This window comes from Onychomys torridus, chromosome 21, assembly GCF_903995425.1.
Source record: "Onychomys torridus chromosome 21, mOncTor1.1, whole genome shotgun sequence".
Classification (NCBI taxonomy): domain Eukaryota; kingdom Metazoa; phylum Chordata; class Mammalia; order Rodentia; family Cricetidae; genus Onychomys; species Onychomys torridus.
The window spans coordinates 25,218,229-25,240,399 of NC_050463.1; the positions used below are offsets into that span (position 1 = coordinate 25,218,229).

Here is a 22,171-nt window from a genome sequence, read left to right on the forward strand (position 1 = left end):
AATACTGACTTCATGGAATGATTGAGAAGTTTTCTGGAAGAGTTTATATAGAATTAATATTATTTTTGCATAATCATGTGGTTGAATTAATCAATCAGTGCAGAAGATTTTAAGCTACAAGGTCAATTTTGGAATATATATTACTCAGGTTATCTCTTTCTTGTTGAGTGAGTCGTAGATCTGGAGTGATTTGATTTCTCTCCTTCCTAATTTTAGTAATTTATGTCTTTTTTCTTTTCCTTGATCAATTGGATAGATAGTTTTCAATTAATTGATGACTTTGGTTTCATTATTATTATTTTTTGGGTTTGCTGGACCTGTAGCTCAGTGGTAGAATGCTTGCTTTATGTATATGAGGCCATGGCTTAGTTTCAATCCCCAATACTGCATAGGGGAAAACCACCAACACCCAAAAATCCAGTTACCCAAGACTGACTGTATTTCTATTTTCTAGATCACTGATTTTCTTTCCATCTTTATTTCCATTTTTGCTTACTTTAAGGTATTAGATGTTTTATTTTGTTTTGTTTTTTCCTTAAAGGGACATCCTTTTATCACCTGATACCTAGTTTTGAAAACTGTTGATATGTTTTGTCCAGTTCTTTGTGTATTTCTGGGAGCGAGCATAAGTTTGATTGTGTTACTTCCTCTGTGGAGACAGAAGTTCTAAAATATAATTTACCTTTTGCCTTGTTTTTAATTACAGTGTCTTCTGGAACTACAGAATGAAGCTGTGTTCATGTGGACTGCTGAGCTAGAAAACATAGCTACCCTCTGCTTTAAGGCTCTGGAAAACTCAAATTATGGGGTCCGGGTTGCAGTGTCTAAACTTCTAGGAACAGTCATGGCCACGGCGTTGATGCCGAAACAGGCAACAGGTACTGTTATTAACTAGCCCTGCATTCGCCCACTGTTGATTAGCCCTGCATTCGCCCAGTGTTGACTAATCCTGCATTCGCCCATTGTTGGCTACCCCTGCATTCGCCCATTGTTGGCTAATCCTGCATTCGCCCATTGCAGGTTCTTGAAGGTTTAGAAAATGCTCTAAGTTATCACTCATAGAGGCCACTTTAAAGAGATTTAAATTGTTAGGTATCTTTTCATCAAATGAAAGAACCCAGATGCCACTTCTCTGGTACATTTCTTGTGATAGTGGTGTACAGGTTGTTGGCATACTGCAAGCAGGGTTTATGAAATGGTTTGAATGATGTTTAGCATCTAGGAGTCTGGTGTCTTATGTGCATTCAGCCTCTGATACGTAGCGCTCCATTTGCGCCACAGTGCCATTCTTCAGTTCTTCTTGACCGTTACTAAGCAGTGTGAGGGCAGTACTGACCACTTTGTGATTCTTTGTTGCTTGACTGGTCCACAGATGTCTCAGGAATGGCTGGGACCAATGGAGCAAACGTAATGTGGCAGGTGCTGCGTCACTCCAGATCTACTATCCCCACTTTACCCACCTCCGTATGGTAGACAGATAATCCGATGGGATAGGGTTATGTCCCAGCCCTTACAGTTACTGGCTGTTTGAGATTGATTTGTTCACCTTTTAGTGATAATTGTTTCCTTCTATGACACTAGTGAGGTAACGTTTAAATGCTTTATAAAACCAATACTGTGGGATTTGTTTAACTCTCACAAAAGCCCTATGAATTTCAAGTATCATTGTCATTTTATAAAAGAGGAACTTGAGGCTTATAGAGATTGTGTGACCTGTGTTCTAAAAAGGTGTTCTGTTGTGTTAGACGTGAAACTAAAACCCACATACTCAGTTCTGAACCCTATATACGTAAACATGAGCTTTACATCTCCACAGAATTCTCATAAGGATCGTGTTTGTTACTGTATATGAAAGGATATTGTCACATGCAGTTTGATACCTGGAGTTTAGTACATTGGCAACTGCTATGTATGTTCTTTTGGGGACTGGAGAGAGAGCTCAAGAAGTACTTGTTATTCTTTCCAAGGATCTGATTTCTTCCCCAGCACCCATATTGGGCAGCTCACAACCACCTGTATCTCCAGTTCCAGGCTCTGACGCCCTCTTCTGGCCTCTATAGGTGCTGGCACACAGGGCCTGTACATAGGAAGAAACATGCCCTTATACATAAATAAAAATTTAAATTAAATCTTTAGGGAAAAAAAATGAATTTAAGATTTTGTTTATAAGATGTTGTAACTTTTTCTATGTTATAATACTCTTAAACATCATAACTTGAAAATTTAAGCTAGAATTTTGGAAATATTAGTAATTCTGCTTCGGAAACTCATTTGCTCTTGAACTTACTTTTCTTCTTTAAAGTTATGCGTCAGAATGTGAAGCGAGCAACATTTGATGAGGTCTTAGAACTCATGGCCACAGGATTTCTGCGTGGAGGGTCAGGCTTCCTCAAGAGTGGTGGAGAGATGTTGAAAGTCGGAGGGTCTGTTAACCGTGAAGTGAGAGTCGGCGTGACACAGGTTTGTGGGGGGGGGTGTGTGTGAACGAATTCTGTCCAGATCATTTCACAGAAGACTGTCATAACAGCATGCAAGAGGCTCTTGCTAGGCAAGCGCTCTACCACTGAGCTAAATCCCCAACCCAACAATTTTAATATTTTCTGGTGTCTTTACCAATGAATGGATTAATTCAGATTCCAAATTTCATCACCTACTTAAAAGAAAAGGTAGATTCTCTTTTTTTCTTTTCTGTGTCTTTTGATGTGGGAAGCCCTGGGTTTTGGACCCTGGCATTATGCATGCTAGGCAAGTAAGTACCCTACCATTGAGCTACACTCCCAAACCCCAACCTAAAAGGTAAATTCTTGATGTATAAATAAGTCCATTTCTACTATGTGTATATAAATATCTAAAAAAAAAATCTCATTTTATATCACAACACATAAGTTATAAAGTAAGTTTTGTTTAAGATGATAGTGCACATCAGAAGCTGAGCCAGGAGTAACCTTAGTTCAAGACCAGCCTAGGTTCCATAGTGGACACTTTATCTGAAAAAGTAAATACATGAAATAAAATAAAAGTGAAACCAGCAGCAATAAAGTCCTTAAAAATAATAAAGAGCCGGGTGGTGGTGGCGCAGGCCTTTAATCTCAGCACTCAGGAGGCAGAGGCAGGCGGATCTTTGTGAGTTTGAGGCCAGCCTGGTCTACAGAGTGAGTTCCAGGAAAGGCGCAAAGCTACACAGAGAAACCCTGTCTTGAAAAACAAAAAATCAAGTAAGTCGATTTTGTTTAGAGCTGTATTTAGACATTAGTAACTTAGACATTTAGATTGTAATGTTCTCCCTATACCTTGTGACTAAAAATAACTGATTTATGCTTGGACTGAGTTTGCCAGTGACTAATCTCCAATGGATATAAGATGAGATGTGACTTGGAATTATACTTTCCAAATAATAACTAACGGTTACTGATCTATCAACATCTGGTAAGATAGCACAGTTCATGCTCCTAGTGAAAGTCCCCTCAGCGGTGCCTTGTCCTGAAACAAATGGACAATGGAAGCCATGGTTTATCTTGGGGACCTCACCAGCAGGTGTACTGCAGCTCTTGGTGCTTGCTTGGAGTGTTAATTTCTATTTCTGAGTGTTGTTGACTTGCTGATCCTGAATGAATTGAGCTTTCCTCTATACTGGTCCTGCCTGGCAGGCTTCATCTTGAGACTCTTTGCTGTTGTTTTTAGCTTGGATTTTTAGACACAGTGTCTCACTCTATGGCCCAGGCTGCCCTTGGATTTGAGGTGGTCCCCTTGAATGCTGACATTACAGGCATGCAATACCATGCCTGGCTCTTTCCAATAATTGTTTTATTCAATGCAGGAATGGTGGCACATGCCTTTATCCTAGTAGTGGCAGATGGGTCTTTGTGAGTGCAAGCCTGGTCCACATGGTGGGTTCCAGGCCAGCTAGGGCTCCATAATGAGACCCTGCCTCACAAACAGAAAAACAAAAATGAAGGGAGTTGTTTCATCCAAAGATCCTCCTAGTAACTCCTGTGGCAGAAGTCTTAAAGGGTGTGCAATTTCACTTGGCCGTATTTTAATCTCAGTATAACTTCTGTGTGTGCGGCCTCATTGTTTCTGCAGTTGCATCCCGTGCCTCCGTGCGTTTACCCAGAGCTGTCTGAGGCTGTGTCTTCGTGTGTTTACAGGCCTACGTTGTTTTCGTGACGACACTGGGGGGCCAGTGGCTGGAGCGGAGCTTTGCCACATTTTTGTCACACGTGCTCGATCTGGTTTCCCACCCTCGAGCGACACAAACACATGTGGATGCTGTGTACTCAAGGCGATGCGTCTCCTTCATCCTGAGAGCCACTGTGGGCAGTTTGTTGGGTGAGAAAGCCCAGATCGCAGCTGCCAAGGAAATCTGCCAGGCTATCGGGAAACAGATGAAAGCCGTGGGTAAGTGAGAACTGATGTCATCCTGTAGTGCGCTGCTCATGACCCTGACTATTTCATCTAGTCCCCTCTCCCTCCCTCTCCCCTCCCCACCATGGCCCCCCTTTGCTTCCCTTCCCCCTCCCCTTCCTTTCTGCTTTTGGATAGGGTCTCACTATGTGTCCTCGGCTGGATTCAAACTTGCAATTTTCCTCCCTCAGTCTGTAAATGCTAGGATTTTTATTCTTTCTTTTTAAAGGGTACTTTTTTAAAAAAAGATTTATTTATTTATTATGTATACAGTGTTTGCCTGCATATATGCCTGCAGACCAGAAGAGGGCACCAGATCTCATTACAGATGGTTGTGAGCCACCATGTGGTTGCTGGGAATTGAACTCAGGACCTCTGGAAGAGCAGCCAGTGCTCTTAACTGCTGAGCCATCTCTCCAGCCCCGAGGATTTTTATTCTTAATAAATACTAACAGCTCTGATTGATTTGTCTCTTTTGGGACTGTTTTTTCATAAAAATTTTAAAATAAATTTTATATTAGAATAACTTATTTCATTTTAGGAGTGAACGTTTTGCCTGAAAATACACATGTGCATCAGGTGCATGCTTGCTTGGTGCCTGTGGAGGTCAGAGGGGAGCCTGAGCTCCCCTGGAACTCGAGTTATAGATGGTTGTGAACTGCCCTGTGAGTGCTGGGATAAACCCAAAACAGGAGCAGCCAGTACTCTTGGCCTCTGAGGTATGGCGCCAGCGCCTCATAGTCATGTTTATTGAGTACTTTAAAAATATTAAAGCAGCATATAACTGTATTGGAACCATGTTTTAAAAATGAGTGTGGCGTGTGGGTAAGGTTTGGGTTTTGGTTTTATTGCTAGTGCCTGTGTTACTTTTAAGTTTCCCAGACTGCACTTGTGTATTGTTTTTATCTTTGTGACATTATATGTTGTCATTTTTCTGCTTGAAGCCTCTTGTTATGTAAATATATATTTTTTGCTATTTTTCTTTCACTTCTCGACTAGGCTTAATCTGAAGACTTAGAAAGTAATAGATACAGATAACTATTAGCCCCTTGCGGGACATATTGTGAAAGTTCAATAATCCATAATTTTAAGAGATCATCTTTTCAGATATAATTTTATTTGACCCATAAAACTGTATTTATTTTGGGATTCAATGTGACCCTTTAGTGCTTATTATTATTATTATTATTATTAATTTTTTTTTTTTCAAGACAGGGTTTCTCTGTGTAGCTTTGTGCCTGTCCTGGATCTCACCCTGTAGACCATGCTGGCCTTGAGCTCACAGAGATCCACCTGGCTCTGCCTCCGGAGTGCTGGGATTAAAGGCATGCGCCATCACTGTCCGGCTAGTGCTTATTATTTAATATGTCATGCTTAGATCAGGGCACTTGGCTTGGTCCCCACACCACACGTGAACCATCTCTGCTGGCAACACTCGGCATCCTCTGTCCAGCTGTTCTGTAGTACATGATTGTCTCTAGTACTCACATACCTGTGCTGCAGGACTCTCAGACTTACTCCTACTCAGCTGCAGCCCCCAAAAGAAGCCCTTTCCAGAAGGGGTCCTCGCATAAACAGTGTAAAATACCTGAGCTGAAGAGCAGTGCCAAGATTTCAATAACTGACACAGAGTGCCTGCCTCTGTGGAGCGTGTCATGCGCTTAGTAGACCAGAGTAAGGAAAATATAAATTGAATCACCTTTGGAAAGAGATACTATTTTTTTTTCGTTCTGAGACAGGGTTTCTCTGTGTAGCTTTGCACCTTTCCTGGAACTCACTCTGTAGCCCAGGCTGGCCTCGAACCCACAGAGATCCATCTGCCTCTGCCTCCCGAGTGCTGGGATTAAAGGTGTGCTCCACCACCGCCCGGCTAATACTAATTTTTAATGAGGCAAATTGTATTAAAGACCCTAGGATGTCTTTAAGAATAAGGCTATAACTAAATATAATCAGTATATATAATCATTTAATTGTCTTATATTAACAAAATAAATGTGCAGTTTGGTGGTTGTTTTTGTCATTTTAATGCTGCAACAACTTTTTAAATGCATAGGGATAACCGAAAATTGTTAATGAAAGGGTTTGTGAGTTAATGAGGTATTGTTCTTAGATATACCTAAGTAGTAGTGATCTGCCCTGTATTCGCAACTGGGAAAAGATTCACATGCTGCTTCAAGTGTTTGGGTGCCAGCAGCCCATGTTAAGTGGTTGGCATGAACTGGCAAGCCAGCTGCAGTACCCAAAGGATGGACTTCTGCACCTTCCCGTCCAGAGGTACACACAAAGAAAGAGGGGTCAATTATGGTCTATCATTCTGTAAGTGTATCTTTATTATCAGTTCATAGAGAACGAAAAAAATGGGGACATTTTACTGTCATTGAGAGGTTATTACTTTTATGGCTGTAGATTAGCTATTTGACTTTAAAAACCCTAATTACTGATTTAGTAACATGATTCTATCAGGGATTTACAAGCCAGAGTGTGTTTTCAATTAGTAGTGTGTCAAGGCATGTTTAGTTGTCTCACGTGAAATACATTTTAATTTCAGTGGCTATTAAAAGGTTTGGGGGAGGGACATAAAAGCAAGTGACAAGAGGGAAGGGCCTTCCAGTAAATTCCAAGCTCACATCCCCTGTGAATCTATTTGTCAGTAATCTGACAGTGATGCCTCCAGTATATCGGAGCATGAAGCTGCAGTACTACTAGCGATTAACAGTAGCAGCTACTCATGCTCATTGAATGTGTTCGCGGAGGATGGATTAGTTTCCATATATGCACTGTGCTCAACACAAGCACCTTTGAGACAGCAAGGAAGTCCCTTTACAGATGAGGAACTTGACGCAGCAAAGTCGAGTAGCATGCCCCGTCACAGAGCTTACATGAAGTTGCTATTAGAACCCAAGTCTTGCCGGGCGGTGGTGGCACACACCTTTAATCCCAGCACTCAGGAGGCAGAGCCAGGCGGATCTCTGTGAGTTCGAGGCCAGCCTGGGCTACAGAGTGAGTTCCAGGAAAAAGGCGCAAAGCTACACAGAGAAACCCTGTCTCGAAAAACCAAAAAAAAAAGAAAAGAAAAGAAAAAAAAACAACCCAAGTATTTTACCCCCAAATCTGCTTTTGTTGGTGGTTGGTTTGTTTGCGTTTGTTTTCTGTGATGTCAGGGATTGAACCCAATGCCTCAAACATGCAAGGCAAGTGCTTTATTACTGAGGTTCATCCCTGAATCTGCTTTTTTGGTTTTTCGAGACAGGGTTTCCCTGTGTAACTTTGTACCTTTCCTGGATCTCGCTCTGTAGTCCAGGCTGGCCTTGAACTCACAGAGATCCACCTGGCTCTGCCTCCCGAGTGCTGGGATTAAAGGCGTGCGCCACCACTGCCTGGCTCTGAGTCTGCTTTTGTAAAACATTGTGGATTCCTGCACCTCCTAAGTTGTATTCTTGGAAGCATCAAATATGTACAGTATGTATTTTAGCATTGTTGTGACTCTATTCAACAGTGTTTTAATGTCAGTCCAGGGCTGACAAGATAGCTCAGCAGTTAAAGGTGCTTGCCACTAAGCTTGATGACATGAGTTCAGTCCCTACAACAATATGGCAGGAGAGAACTAATCCCAGCAGGTTGTTCTGTGACTTCCACATGTGAGCTGTGGCTCCACAAGTCCCTGCCCCTAAAAAGTTTAATGCCAACTCAATCAATACTTAGTTACATGGGTTTACTACTAAGCAAGAACTGCATAGTTTTTAACATGTAGGAGTCAAATGGTATGAAAAGGTATATAAGTCATATAGATTAAAAGACAGTCACAACTCCTTTCCCCCACATCAATCCCGATTTTGTGTTTTCAGAAGCTGTAGTGAATGATACAAGCAGTGAGAACAAATCTGGAGCCGCAGACATCGCAGCAAGCCAGCACGTCATGGTCTGTGCCCTCCAGGAGCTCGGAAGCCTGGTGCAGAGCCTGAATGCTACCGCCTCTCCTCTCATTCAGGAAGCTTCCATAGGTGCGACATCCAGGTCTTGCTGGAGTGTTTTCCGAATATAGTTGTGATCGGTATTTAACTCGTAGTTACTTATTATTGTGACTAGCAGATCATTGGGTTTTATTTAAATTAATCTTTACAGAGATAGGAATATTGAGTTAAATATTAAAAGTTTTAAGAGAACCAGCTGTGAGAAATGTTTCTAATTGACCAAAATTTGCTGAAGACTTTCATATAATTTTATAGCAGCTTTATTTATTTACTTTTTGAAGGACGATCTATGTAGCTTTAACTGGCATAGAACTCACCATGTAAAGCAGGATGTCCTCAAAGTCAAGTTTCCTCTGCTTCCCAAGTACTGAGATTACAGGCAGAAGCCTCCACCCCCAACGTCAACTTTTATATTTCACTAGATGTAATTATATTCGTTGCACGATATGTTCCTTTAAAGCACTCTACTATTTATGAACCACACATGTGCCTTTTGGCAAAGCTGTAAAATTACAGGGATTGATATATTTTAATCATTATATTATACTGAAATTGTTTTTCTTCAGGAAGGAGTAACGTTTTGAGATTTTCTTTCTAGGACTTTTGGAGATTGTGACTTCCGTACTCCTTCACCCAAGCATGGCTGCTCGGCTTGCCGCCGCATGGTGTCTGCGTTGTGTGGCTGTGGCATTGCCCTTCCAGGTGACACCGTTTCTAGATAGGTGTGCAGAACGGCTCAACAACCTCAAGACTTCCCCGGAAGCTGTCAGTGGATACAGCTTTGCAATGGCCGCGCTGTTGGGTGGCGTGCATCAGTGTCCTTTGGGCATTCCTCATGCCAAAGGAAAGGTATGACAGAAGTGTGCATGCTGGCAGATGGGCTTCGGTTCCCTTGGGAACTCTGCTGTCTTAGTGCTGAACCAGGCAATCCGGTGACAATTGGAAATGTGGACTGTGGTTAGCAGCCCTAACTGAAACTCCTGGGAATAATAGGTTTTCTCTGTGTGTAGTATCATGGTTTAATTTCTTTTAGAAATTTTAGAAAAATAACTATGTAATGATCATTTAAAACTCTGAACCTTTATTTCTGTTTTTTTAAGAGAGGGAAGGAGGGAGGGAGGAAGAGAAAGAGAGAGAGGAGAGAGAAAGGGAGAGAGAGAGAGGGAAAGAGAAAGAGAGAGAGAGTGTGTTGCTTGAGCTCCAGTGTTCAAGCAATCCTCCTGTCTCTGCCTCTTGACTGTAGTTAGGTGCCACTGTGCCTGATGTTTTTTCAGTTTTTAAAAAAATTACATTGCGGGTTGGGGATTTAGCTCAGTGGCAGAGCGCTTGAGCGCAAGGTCCTGGGTTCGATCCTCAGCTCAAAGAAAAAAAAATTACATTGCTTTGTGTAAAAGTGGCAGGGAATATTTTATTGCCATATTTAGTATTTGATAATAATTAGAAATTAAATTGTTTTAAGAAGCTATTACCATTCCTCCTCCTTTTCTTTCTAGTGTATACTACTATCATCATAGTATATACTCTGTAGTATATTTTCTCTGTAATATACTACTATACATATATAGCATATACTCTCATACATACTATATATATATGTTTATATATATATATATACACACACACACACACATAGTGTATACTACTATCATAGTACATTCTCTAGTCTATATTTTATGTGGTGTACTACTATATAGATATCCATAGGATATACTGTCATGCATAATATACGCGCGCACACACACACACACACACACACACATACACATATAGTACATACTCCATAGTATATATTCTATGTAGTATACTAATATATCTGTATCTCTCTATATATATACACACATAGCATATGCTATTATCATGCATACTATATATATATATATATATATATATATATATATATATATATATATATACACATAGTATATACTACTATCATACTTGGTATTATATACATATCATAGTGTATAATACTGTCCTATTCTCTTTCTTTTTTTTGTTTTTTGTTTTTTGTTTTCCGAGACAGGGTTTCTCTGTGTAGCTTTGGAGGCTGCCCTAGATCTCGCTCTGTAGACCAGGCTGGCCTGGAACTCACAGAGATCTACCTGGCTCTGCCTCCCGAGTGCTGGGATTAAAGGCGTGTGCCACCTCTGCCCAGCCTGCCCTATTCTCTTAAGTGTGTGTAGATAATGTTTGCAGCTTCTTGGGCAGGTACAGGCCTCAGTTTGAAGTTCTCCTTCCCTCCGGCACAGTAGACTGCCATCCAGCTGCTGCTTGAGGATCGAGCCTGTGTCAACTTTGCAATTTGATTGGTTTTCATTGGTTTTTCCTCCTTGGACTGTTCTGTCTCCCATGCTCCTCATCCATTGCACATCTGTTTGGTGGTCCTAAGGGGCTACTCAGAATAAAGTACAGTCTTCTCTGTGACTGACAGAGAATTGGAGCTCATACTCTGTGATCTGCCTCTTCATTTTGAATTCCCTCTTTTCTGCTCAGATGAACCCTCCTGATTTTTCTCACATCATTTCGGCTTTCAGACCTTTTTTACAATAAAATTTCGTATTCATTCTATCAAACTTCAGCCTGTTTGTTTACAGGCCCAGGATCAACTTCCTTTCTGAATTCTCACCAAAACCCCCTGGCTTATGTTAGCTTTTCCTTTGTTGACCATCACTACTCAATACTATTTTATCATTTAATCATACGCTACGTTCTCTTTCCTTCCTTCTCCCTGAATGAATCTTTGCTGTCTAGTCTCTGCACTCTGTAAGATTAGCTTAAGGGGGGCATCACAGCAGTTCAACAAGTTTTTGACTATAATAGTGCTAATAAATAATGGAATTTATTAAGTGGCTACCCAGGCTAGCACCAGTTTTAATCCTGTATTAACACACTTAATCCTGGCAAAAGTGAGGTTGGCACTCCCGTTTCATCAAGGTGGGAACTAAGGCAAAGGTGGTAATTGCCCACGTTGGAAAGCCAGTCTGCGGTGGGGTTCAGATGGAATTGGGCAGCGTGGCTCCAGAGATTGCTCTGCCCAGCACACTTTGGGTCCCCAGGGGCCACCAGTGCCGGGACAGAGGAGCTTTGGAAATATGCCAGCAAGAGTAGGAAGGGACAGCCTGCTTTTCATAACGTAGCCGAGCTATCTGTTTCCTGATTGCTCATCTGTCAACTTCTCTTGCAGATGGTAGTCAGTATTGCTGAAGACCTGTTACGGACTGCTGCCCAAAACAGCAGGCTGTCTCTGCAGCGCACCCAAGCTGGCTGGCTTCTGCTTGGAGCACTCATGACTTTAGGTATAAGCTTTTTGGCTAACTCTGTAGCTGTCCGTGGCCCTAACACAGATTTAATTTAAAAGTATTTAACTCCACATTCTCGTCTTTGAATGAGATTAAAAATAATAAAGGTGTGTTATCTATTATTTGGGAGTAAATCTCTTTTTAGTAATTCCTTCCTTAGTTCAAACTTTTCTCAGGTCTCACCTTTCCCAAAAGAAAGTCATCGTCTATTTAATGAGCTTAGAGTTGGGGAAGTGGCGAGACCGGGAGGAAACCTGCTGATGCGGTCCAGGTGCCGCTGCCACTTTCCTGCGTGCTGTGCTAATCCTAGGTGCCAAGTTTAGCCTCAGGCATAGGACACAAGTAGACGTTACAGTGATGGCCAGAGCGGCCGCTTAGTTCACCTGCTCCCACGGTGCGTGTGTGTGCATGTGCGTGTGCACGTGCATACTGAGAACTTGCTCACCGGTTTAAAGTCTTCCCATTGGGCATTGTGTTGACCTGTTTTCTAAAGAAAATAAAGTGGTGACGCTTTTCCAGAAGTTTATGTTAAGTATGTTATTGGTCCGTTTAACTGAAGTTCTTAGGAATGTAAATGTCGTGCTATTTACATTCGTGCTATGTAGCTAACCTCACACTGTCCACAGATGGAGGAGCATGTACTAATATGTGTGAGAGTAGGTATATGTGTTCATAGTCACCTGTGTTGATGGAAAATTTCTCACGAAATATTATTATGGGTAATATGGAGCACACTATTCTGAATGTATTCAAGGAAAATTTTAATAGCATCGTGTATGTATGGATACTGAAAATACCAACACTTTTAAAGTAACTTTTATTGTGTCTTTGTACTTACTTATTTTACCTACTGGATGAAAACACTCTGAACGTAGAGATAATTTTAAATATCAAAAGTAGAGTGACGTGAAGAGGTGTTGGGAAAGCTTAGTAGACCTCTTTTCCTCCTCTGCTTTTGTTGTTATGTTGGTTTTGTTTTGGTGTTTTTAATTTTTTGAGACAGGATCTCATGGTAGCCCTGGCTGGCCTCAGACTCCTGTGTAGGTGATGCTTGCCCTGTCTCTGGATCCTCCAACATCCCATGTCTTGGGATTACAGGCCCGCATCATCATGTCCAGTGGAGTTCATTTCTTTGACTTTGGTTTTTGTAGTGTGTTGTAATTGCAGTTTTGTGTCCTTCATTTCCTCCCTTAGGACCGTCTGTTGTTCGTTACCATCTCCCCAAGATGTTGCTGTTGTGGCGAAACGTGTTCCCACGTTCCTTAAAGGAACTGGAGGCCGAGAAGGCCCGAGGAGATTCTTTTACCTGGCAGGTAACTCTGGAAGGTCGTGCTGGAGCTTTATGTGGTAAGAACTGAAAACATCACACTTTCAGAATATTTTTTTTAAAGATTTATTTATTTATTATGTATACAGAAGAGGGCGCCAGATCTCATTACAGATGGTTGTGAGACACCATGTGGTTGGCTGGGAATTGAACTCAGGACCTCTGGAAAAGCAGTCGGTGCTCTTAAACTCTGAGCCATCTCTCCAGCCCCCAGAATACTTTTATATTACTATGTAGTGATATTTTTGTCACTAAAATATTTGTAAGTGATGGGAAATCACTTTAAATTTTTATTTTTATATCTGTTGTTCAATATGTGGACTCTTCGATTACAGAAACTTTATAAATAACTCCAGTTGACTAGTAATAGCAAGCTGTCATCACAACCGTAGCTAAACTATTGCTGTTATATAGGAAACATGAAGCCAAGACCCGGGAGGTGTAGTTACAGTGTCAAGTCAGGAGCTGGCTGGGACCCTTGCTCCCTTATTCCCAGTAGGTGCAATCACACCCATCAAAAGAGAGTTGACCTATCACATCAAACATCTCACAGAGAAACAGAAGCTCGTCTACTGAGCGGAGTAACCTTTCCTTGCATTAGGAAAAACACTTCTTTGGGCATCATTTTCTGTGCTGATGTTACTATTTGTTCAAACACCAGCATTTCCAAAAGGGTGGATACACTGGTTTAGTCCAGGAGTCAGCAAGTTCCAGGAAAAGCTCAAGTGGTATTTCGTTGGAGAACTAGGATTTCAGGGTCTCTGTTCTGCTCTGGTTCTCCCAGCATAGGAAAGGCTTCCTTTCCCACAGATGGAGAGAGACACTTCAGGGTCAGGGCCGGTGGGCGGGGTGCCAGTGTGCTTCCGCACATCTGAGGCATGCGTGGTCATGGCTGTTTTGCTAAAGGACAAGGAAAGAAATTCTTTGTCCATGGACTGTCTGTTTACTCCTGTCCAGCCTTAAACCTGTTTTCTAGTAGTCATCCCAAGTCCTACTCAGAATCTCCTTAACGCAGCTCCCTCCCTCTCTCCCTCCCTCCCTTCCTCCCTCTCTCTCTCCCTCCCTCCCTCTCTCTCTCTCTCCCTCCCTCCGCTCTGAGTCTCCATTCTGTTTCTGGTGATTCTTCTCTGTAGTTGTTCCTGGCTTCTCAACCTTCTATTTTATAATTGAGAACTGTAGATGTCTTTTGTTTTGTTTTGGTTTTGTTTTTTAGACAGGGTTTCTTTTTGTAGCTTTGACTTCCTGGAACTTACTCTGTAGACCAGGCTGGCTTCGAACTCACAGAGATCCACCTGGCTCTGCCTCCCGAGTGCTGGGATTACAGGCGTGCGCCATCCCCGCCCGGCTAGAGAACTGTAGATGTCTTTACCACTCTATAATGCTTAAAGTTTATTTGGTCTCACGAACATTTCTCTAAATCTTAAAATTATTTTTCTCTAGCCATGAGGAGCTTTGTTGCCCATTGTCCTGAGCTCTTAACTGAGGATGCAATTAGGAAATTAATGACTCCTATTGAATGTGCCATGACCATGATGTCACAGTAAGTTAAACATTTGGACAAAGTTAATTGCGTGTGTTTGTGGTGTGTGCATGTGTGTATGCATGTTCACATGTACATATGTGTGGAAGCCAGAGGTTGATGTAGTGTGTCTTCCTCAGACACTCTTTACTTTATATATTGAGGCTGGACTCTCTCTTGAACCCAGGGCTTGCCAATGCTGTTAGTCTTGTTAGCCTCTGTGTCTGCCTCTCAAGCACTGGCATTTCAGATGGAGCACCACACCCACCCAGCATGTATGTGTGTACTGAATGATTCAAAATATGATCCTCACAGACACCTTATTTTATATTTCAATAAACTGTAGTTTGAATTTCTGTACTTCTCAACTCATATAGAAAGCATCTAACTTTTATTTTGTAAAGTCAGTTTAAAAGTAGTATTAATGGTGTGATTTAAAACACATTGTATTCTGAAGTGTTTCTGTTAGTTTTATTATTATTGATCACAAAACAAACTGAAAACAGTTTAACTTATCAGTGCACTTTGGAAGTGATGCAATGCATTGCTCAATGACCTTGTTAATTGTTCCTAAGTAATGCTTGTTCTAACAACTAACTGATCTCAATTTCACTTTCCATACTGCAGCATTCCATCTGTAATTAAGGCCCACGGAGCCCATCTGAAAGCTAGTGCTGCGATGGTCCGGTTGAGACTTTACGATATCTTGGCTTTATTACCTCCAAAAACTTACGAAGGTAAATAAAATGTATAGTATCTGATAAAAATTCTTCAGTGTGCCTCTTGGGTTCTTCATAGTATTGAGTTCTGACCAGGCAGGACTCCCCCTTACACTTGCTTTGAAAAGAAGACCACCACGTTGCTTTTCTTTACATAGAGGCATTCATATTTGTTGAGTTTTAAATCATACTCTGGCTCCCATTCCAAGCTCCTTATGATTTATTTTGCTGCTGTGGTGCTAGCCCGATTGAAGAGGTAAACTACCTATAGATCAAGAGACTATTTGCCTTCATATTACCTGGGAAATGGCAGAGTTTGGATTCAGATCCAGCTGATTGACTCTCAGAGTCTATATTGAAGTTATCATTTCCAATTACTCCATATACATTGTAACACGGCCAGTAATTTACGTATCCATGAAGGGAGAATGATAATTTACTTGGCAGAAATGAAATATATAAAGTAATAATATCAAACCACTAATTTCTTTCTAATACAACTAAGCCCTTGAACTTTGGTGGGTGCTATGTGTTTGCATGTTTGGACACTTAATAGTGTCAAATAGTGTATGATGCGTTTAAAATAGAGGCTCCGTTCACTGGTTGCATTTTTATGTTACTTTTAGTTTGGACTTAAACTGTGTTATATCATAATAAAAATGAAAATACTTAAAACTAGTACATGCCAGGCCTAGTGGTGTAGGCCTGTAATCCCAGCTATTTGAGAGGCTGAGACACAGGGTCATAAGTTTAAGACCTGTCCTGTCACAGAGGGAGTTTAAGGCCAGCTTTGGTGACACACTGTCCTTAAAGGGTAAAGCGCAGGGAGATGGAGCCTACTGGGAGGACACTTAGCTAACACCTGTGAAGCCCTGGCGGGGTCACCTGAGCTCAGAACGTTAAGACCTGCCTGGGCAGTTGTAGAGACCCTGTCTTGTGGGAATGAGAGGGAGGGAGAGAGAATGAAAAGGAGAGGGAGATGAGGGAGAGAAGAACAGAAAAGAAAAAAAAAATAGTATGGCTGGTTTACAAAGGGACGAAACTACCTTTGTTCCTGTTAAGCACAGTGCTGTTCCTTGTGGACATGACCGTGATCACTGTCGTCTGCTCTGATGTTCTGTGTCTTAGGATCGTTCAATGCACTCCTCAGATGTGGACATGACCGTGATCACTGTCGTCTGCTCTGATGTTCTGTGTCTTAGGATCGTTCAATGCACTCCTCAGAGAACTGGTGGCGGAGTTCACTCTGACGGACAATTCGGCCAACACAACTACCTCGCTCCTCCGGTCTCTCTGCCATTGCGACGACAGCGTTCTCCTGGGTTCCTGGCTGCAGGAGACTGATCATAAGTCCATTGAGGACCAGGTAGTCAGCACACAGGAGATACAGCTACCAGTGTCACCTAACCAGAGGTCCTGTGACACACTGCCACTTAAAGAGAGGACACCCTGGGCCACAGTGACGTCCACTGCACTCTCCTCTTAGACACTTATCAGCATCTTAGAGGTGGATAAATGGTGGAAAGGTCAACAGTAGTGGTGGAATTGGCAAAATGTCTTCATTCGGTATCCTTTGTATTTAGTTACTTGGTTGTGTCTGTGGCAAAACTCAGATTTAACTGGCTTTTTGGTTGCTAGTTTTGTAACCGGTTAGGAAGAAATGAGAGTGAGTAGATTGAAGATTTAGAATTAAATTGTTTTCATATATGGAAAAAACCCCATTTAACCAGGCATGGTAGCACAATGCCCTTAGTCCCAGTCCTTCAGAGCTGGAGGCAGAGCCAGAGACAGAGAGGGCCACAGAGGGGCAGAGGCAGGCCTCTTGTGAATCCATGACCAACCTGCTTTACATAGTGAGTCTGAGACAGTCAGGGTTCTGTAGGGAGATGCTGTCTTCAAAGCAAAAAACAAAGAAACAAAACAAAACAAAAAAACCTGCTTTTAAGTCCTTTTTGTGGGTTTTATCACAATAGATACAGTTTTGCTCACACATTGAAGAGGGCAGTATAAAAGTGTTTAAAATGAACATGACTTTTATGTCTCTGTAAGATGATTCTGATAATGACCTTTTCTTCATGGCAAACTATATTTTCATCTCCTTAAAGTTGTCAGGCCTAATCACAATTTATTCCTGCACTGCTTTATTTGATATCCAACACTAGGGAATTTCCTAACGCAGATGTGGATAACTTCACGTTCTTCTTTCGCAGCTCCAGCCGAACAGTGCTTCTGGAAGTGGGGCTCTGGAACACGACCCTTCTTCCATTTACTTACGGATACCTGCTGGCGAAGCCGTGCCCGGTCCCCTCCCTCTTGGGGTCTCAGTGATTGATGCGTCTGTGGCTCTTTTTGGTGTTGTTTTCCCACATGTTTCTTATAAACACAGGTTAGTGTAAAGTTAGCCTGTAATTTCAGTCAAGTATAAATTATACTTAAGAATACATTTTTCCCATCCCAGCAAATTCCACAGTAACATAGGTTTTCACTTAAGCAGTGCTCTCATGAACTTAATGGCATACTTTGTATGTATGTGATAAAATAAATTGGCTGCAAATTCCATGTAACTTTAAACTTAAGATTTAGCTCTGTACTAGCCCCTAGCACCTGCTGTTTTATGGACCATGTCTTACCCAACAGAGTTTTCATCTTAGTGCGTTGACAGTTTCTAAATTAAACTGTATCTAGTTAGAGCTATCTTCTTGGTCATTCTGTGACTGCACAAGTACACGGGTGGGAAGTCTACTCTATTGGACTGTCCAGTGAGATGCTGCAAGTCTGGAACCCAGGCAACCAACATGGCTGTCCTTTCTTGTAGCAGAAGGATCTTGTTCTGTGTGTTCTGCATTCACAGCCCCCATCCCTAACTAACAGCAGTTTGTAGACTTGTGATTTCCCAGAAGGGAAACTGAATTAATGTAAGACCCTTTCAGATTCCTTACCTTTTACAAAACATGCCCTAAACTATAGTTTATGGGCTGGAGAGATGGCTCAGCAGTTAAGAGCACTGACTGTTCTTCCAGAGGTCCTGAGTTCAATTCCCAGCAACCACATGGTGGCTCATAACCACCTGTAATGAGATCTGGTTTTTGTTGTTGTTTTTATTGATATATTTACACAATTTGCCAAAGCTAAACCTTTCTTGAAGTTTTTCAATAGCTTCTGGTAGGGTAGGATATGGGGTACAATTTTCTTCCATGTAAGAATATTTAAAAATGTTTTTAGATTTATTTTATTTTATGTGTATGTATGTTTTTCCTGCATGTGTGTATATGTACTATATAAATAAGTCCCTGGTGCCAGAATATGTCAGAAGAAGGCATTGGATACCTGGAACTAGAGTTTTAGATGGTTGTGGGCCACCATGTGGGTGCAGGGGACCGGTCCTCTGCAAGAGCAACCGGTGCTCTTAACTGCTGAGCCCTCTCCCTAACCCGTGTAAGGTTTTTCATGATTAAAAAAAAACAAAAAAAACCCCAAAAAACCCAAAAAAAACAAAACAAAAAAAAACCCAGTGAAAAACAGAACCTATACTACAGAGTTTAAGATTAGCCTATGTTATATAGAAAGATCCCACATCAAAATAATAAATAAGAAAAGGAAAAGTTGGAGAGAGCTGACTCCCACAGACCAGACTCTGACGTCCACATGCTCACCTGGCACATGAGCATCTACAGACATCCACACAAAATAAATGTATACTATGTCATACAAAGTGTTTAAAATTATGCCACTCTTTCTTTCTAATTAAAAATGATCCACAGAATCAATAGATAATGATTGGTCTTCTGTTCTATTAATGAGACTTTGTGGATAAGAGATGAAGTGACATGTGTCTGTGATACCCACAACTCAGGTACTCAGGAGGCTGAAGCAGCCGGAGGAAGAATTCAAGGACAGCCTGAGCAGCATAGGAACACCTTGTCAGAAAGAGAAGAAACTCATGGGCCCCGCATTAGTCATTTAAAGTGACTGAAACAGTTAACATGGAGTTTTCTATATATACACAGCTGAAGGCTGCAGAGACTCTGCTCTGTGGTCAAATGGCCCCATGGCTGTGCCTCTGTTGTAAGCCAGCATATTATGGTGGAAGTACATTGTAGAGCCACGCTGCTCACCTCATGTCAGAAAGCAATGTGAGGGAAGCAAGGGAGAGGCCAGGGTCCTACTGCTCCCCCAGGGCATGTCCCCAGTGCACTGATGGTCTCCCACCAGGCCTGTCACTGCCTCTGGGGAGACATTCACAGTGCCAAGTGTATCAGGTAGTATAAGTCAGAAATTTTGTTGGACACACTGGTGTAAATGTTTAAGACCTCTGAAACTATGAACTGTTATTTCTTACTAATTGAAAATTATATTTGGTTTCCTTTCTTGTTCTGTTTAATGAACTACATGAGTATATATTAATACAGGAGGTAAAAGTCAGTTTTCAGTAAGCAATGGGAATGAAATGGACAGAGTCTGGGGGCATAAATGATAAATATTAGTTTATATTCTTATCTCTGTTTTTAAGTCATACTGAAATTGAAAACCACTAATTTGTAATCTTATCCTATTACTTACAGATTACAAATGCTGGATCACTTTGCTGAGTGTGTGAAGCAAGCCAAAGGTGTCCGTCAGCAGGCTGTGCAGCTCAACATATTTACTGCTGTTCTTAGTGCACTGAAGGTAGTTAGTTACTCCTGGAACATGATAACTATTCTGAAAGATGCTCATGTGTTTTTAAAAGCCGGGCACGTCAAGATTATTATAGTGCTTAAGTTTCAATGTATATGCATTTGATAATGGTGATTTTATGTTAGTGTTACACATTTACTAGAAACTTTATATTGAGTTTATTATAATTAAATCAGTATTTTATAATTTTAGTAAATTAAAAGTTCTCATTTCAATTTGAGCCTCAAATTTTACAAGCAACAGTAATTTCTTTTCCCATTTCTGAGATGTCTGTTTAATGAGATCTGATTTTCTAATGAAGATTTATGAAATAAAGCTTAATTTCCATTTGTGATTTAAACTGAAACAGCAAAGGATGCGTTTCAGAAATGGAAGAATGCCATGTATGAGGAGTGACTTCTGGATTAACTACTTAACTGGCTTTGTTCCCTTAACCTTTTGAACTTCAGTTTCTACACTGTGAAATACAGTAACAAGTTCCTACCTAGCTCAGTAGCGTTCATGAATCATAGTATCCAGGCTTTCGTGGGTTACTTAAAATCTTTGTTATATTATTTAGTGCTAGGGTTATTATAGAATGGTGTTCTAATAATAAAATTCATTATAACAAAAATATAAGTGATTGAACAAGGATTCCTTAAGTCATGCTTTGCAAGCATGGTGTTGGGGAGGGAACAGGCATTAGTGACAGAGATAACATTGGGTGGGGTACTTGTGTAGACATTGACAAGCACCCTATTTTGGAACTGACTCTGACATCTGAGCATTTTAAAAGAGCTTTGAGGTGGTCATGGTGGCCCTTAGCAGTTGGGAGAACAGAGGGCTTAACATTTCGGTACAGATTTCACTTTTCTGCACAGACGTGGTTCATGCCTCTGCTCTAGTTAGCACTCTGCTGGTACCATGACTTATATTTTTCTTCTCAGGTAAGACAATTAAAATCCAAAGCAGCAGGTATAGCCAGAACAGAAAACAAACTTAGGTCAGCATTCAGTTACTGACCGCCCCCCCCAAAAAAATCTGTCCTTACACATACATTGATTGTACACCTAACCCATATTGTAAGCTTCTTTGTTTTATTTTTTTTTTTTGTGGCACTGATAACTGAATCCAGGGCCTAATACATGCTAGGCACATATCACTGCGCTATCTCCAGCCTGTTTTTTAAATTTTATTTTGAGGTGAGGTCTTGCTAGTTGCCCAGGCTGCTCTTAGGTTGCTGTGTAGATGGGCAGACTTTATTTTGCAATCCTCCTGTTTCATCCTCTCAAGTAGCTGGACCACAGCTTGGAGCCACATGTTATTTTCTTTTGAATTTTTATACAAATGAACCAGTTTCATACTCAATACAGTACTGACATTTAGTCAGCTGAATAATGATCAGTTTAATCTTACAGTATCCTTTAGGCCCAAAAGAATATTGAGTATTAGCCCTTAGGTAGAAATTCTGCCATGATTGTGTTTCTAGGGCCAGTGGGGCTCTGATTATTAGTTACCGTGTTCTGAAGTCACTTAGGAAGTGATCACAGTCTGTCTAGCAGGTACCAGCCCCAGGCGTAGCATATGTAATGTGTAAAGACATCGAGTTTCCTAAGATTGCAGCATATCTTTTTCTTCATTCAACATGAATTATGAAATGATGTCATTCTTTTTTAAATCAATACAGGGTTTAGCTGAAAACAAGAGTACTTTAGGACCTGAGGAAGTTCGTAAATCTGCTCTGACACTGGTGATGGGAGCTCTTGACAACCCGAACCCCATCTTACGGTGCGCAGCAGGGGAGGCTCTGGGAAGAATGGCTCAGGTGGTAGGAGAGGCGTCTTTCATCGCCCGAATGGCCCAGTACAGCTTTGACAAGTGAGTGTGCTTCCTGAAAGGTTTCTCAGCACTCTGAGACGTCTTCTAAGCGGTGAGAGGTTGTTACCGAGACTGCACTTTCCACATGGTTCACAGCATGTGGCAGTTTTTAAGACTCTAATTTTTAATTCAGTAGTTTGTGGACCTCTAGATTCTGGGAGAGATGTAAGATGTTAAGCACATTTGAGAGGACCTGGTTTCTCATCTAGCTTTTGGAATCAAGAGTGTCAGTCAAGACTTCCCCAGCATGTCACCCACAGGCACCCACAGCCATCCTGTTTTCCTGCCTCACTTTACCCCAGTTTTCTCTGTCTTTAATTGCTTCCTGGAATAAGGTCTCACTTTAGAGGAGAAAAGGAATAAAGTTACACTTTAGGTTTTAAAGATTATTGTGCATG

At 41.3% G+C, this 22,171-nt stretch overlaps 1 protein-coding gene across 2 annotated transcripts in view; it reads left to right on the forward strand.

Moving 5' to 3' along the window:
- Positions 1 to 22,171, forward strand: part of Heatr5b (HEAT repeat containing 5B) — a 79,107-nt gene that overhangs the window by 7,164 nt on the left and 49,772 nt on the right. For both annotated transcript variants that reach the window (XM_036170644.1, XM_036170643.1), the window contains exons 6-18: positions 707 to 878; positions 2,303 to 2,460; positions 4,149 to 4,398; positions 8,250 to 8,405; positions 8,974 to 9,224; positions 11,560 to 11,671; positions 12,869 to 13,021; positions 14,442 to 14,541; positions 15,148 to 15,257; positions 16,442 to 16,605; positions 17,450 to 17,625; positions 19,802 to 19,907; positions 21,583 to 21,773. In XM_036170644.1, the coding sequence (XP_036026537.1) occupies positions 707 to 878; positions 2,303 to 2,460; positions 4,149 to 4,398; positions 8,250 to 8,405; positions 8,974 to 9,224; positions 11,560 to 11,671; positions 12,869 to 13,021; positions 14,442 to 14,541; positions 15,148 to 15,257; positions 16,442 to 16,605; positions 17,450 to 17,625; positions 19,802 to 19,907; positions 21,583 to 21,773 (2,099 nt within the window). The remainder of the gene's footprint in view (positions 1 to 706; positions 879 to 2,302; positions 2,461 to 4,148; positions 4,399 to 8,249; positions 8,406 to 8,973; positions 9,225 to 11,559; positions 11,672 to 12,868; positions 13,022 to 14,441; positions 14,542 to 15,147; positions 15,258 to 16,441; positions 16,606 to 17,449; positions 17,626 to 19,801; positions 19,908 to 21,582; positions 21,774 to 22,171) is intronic.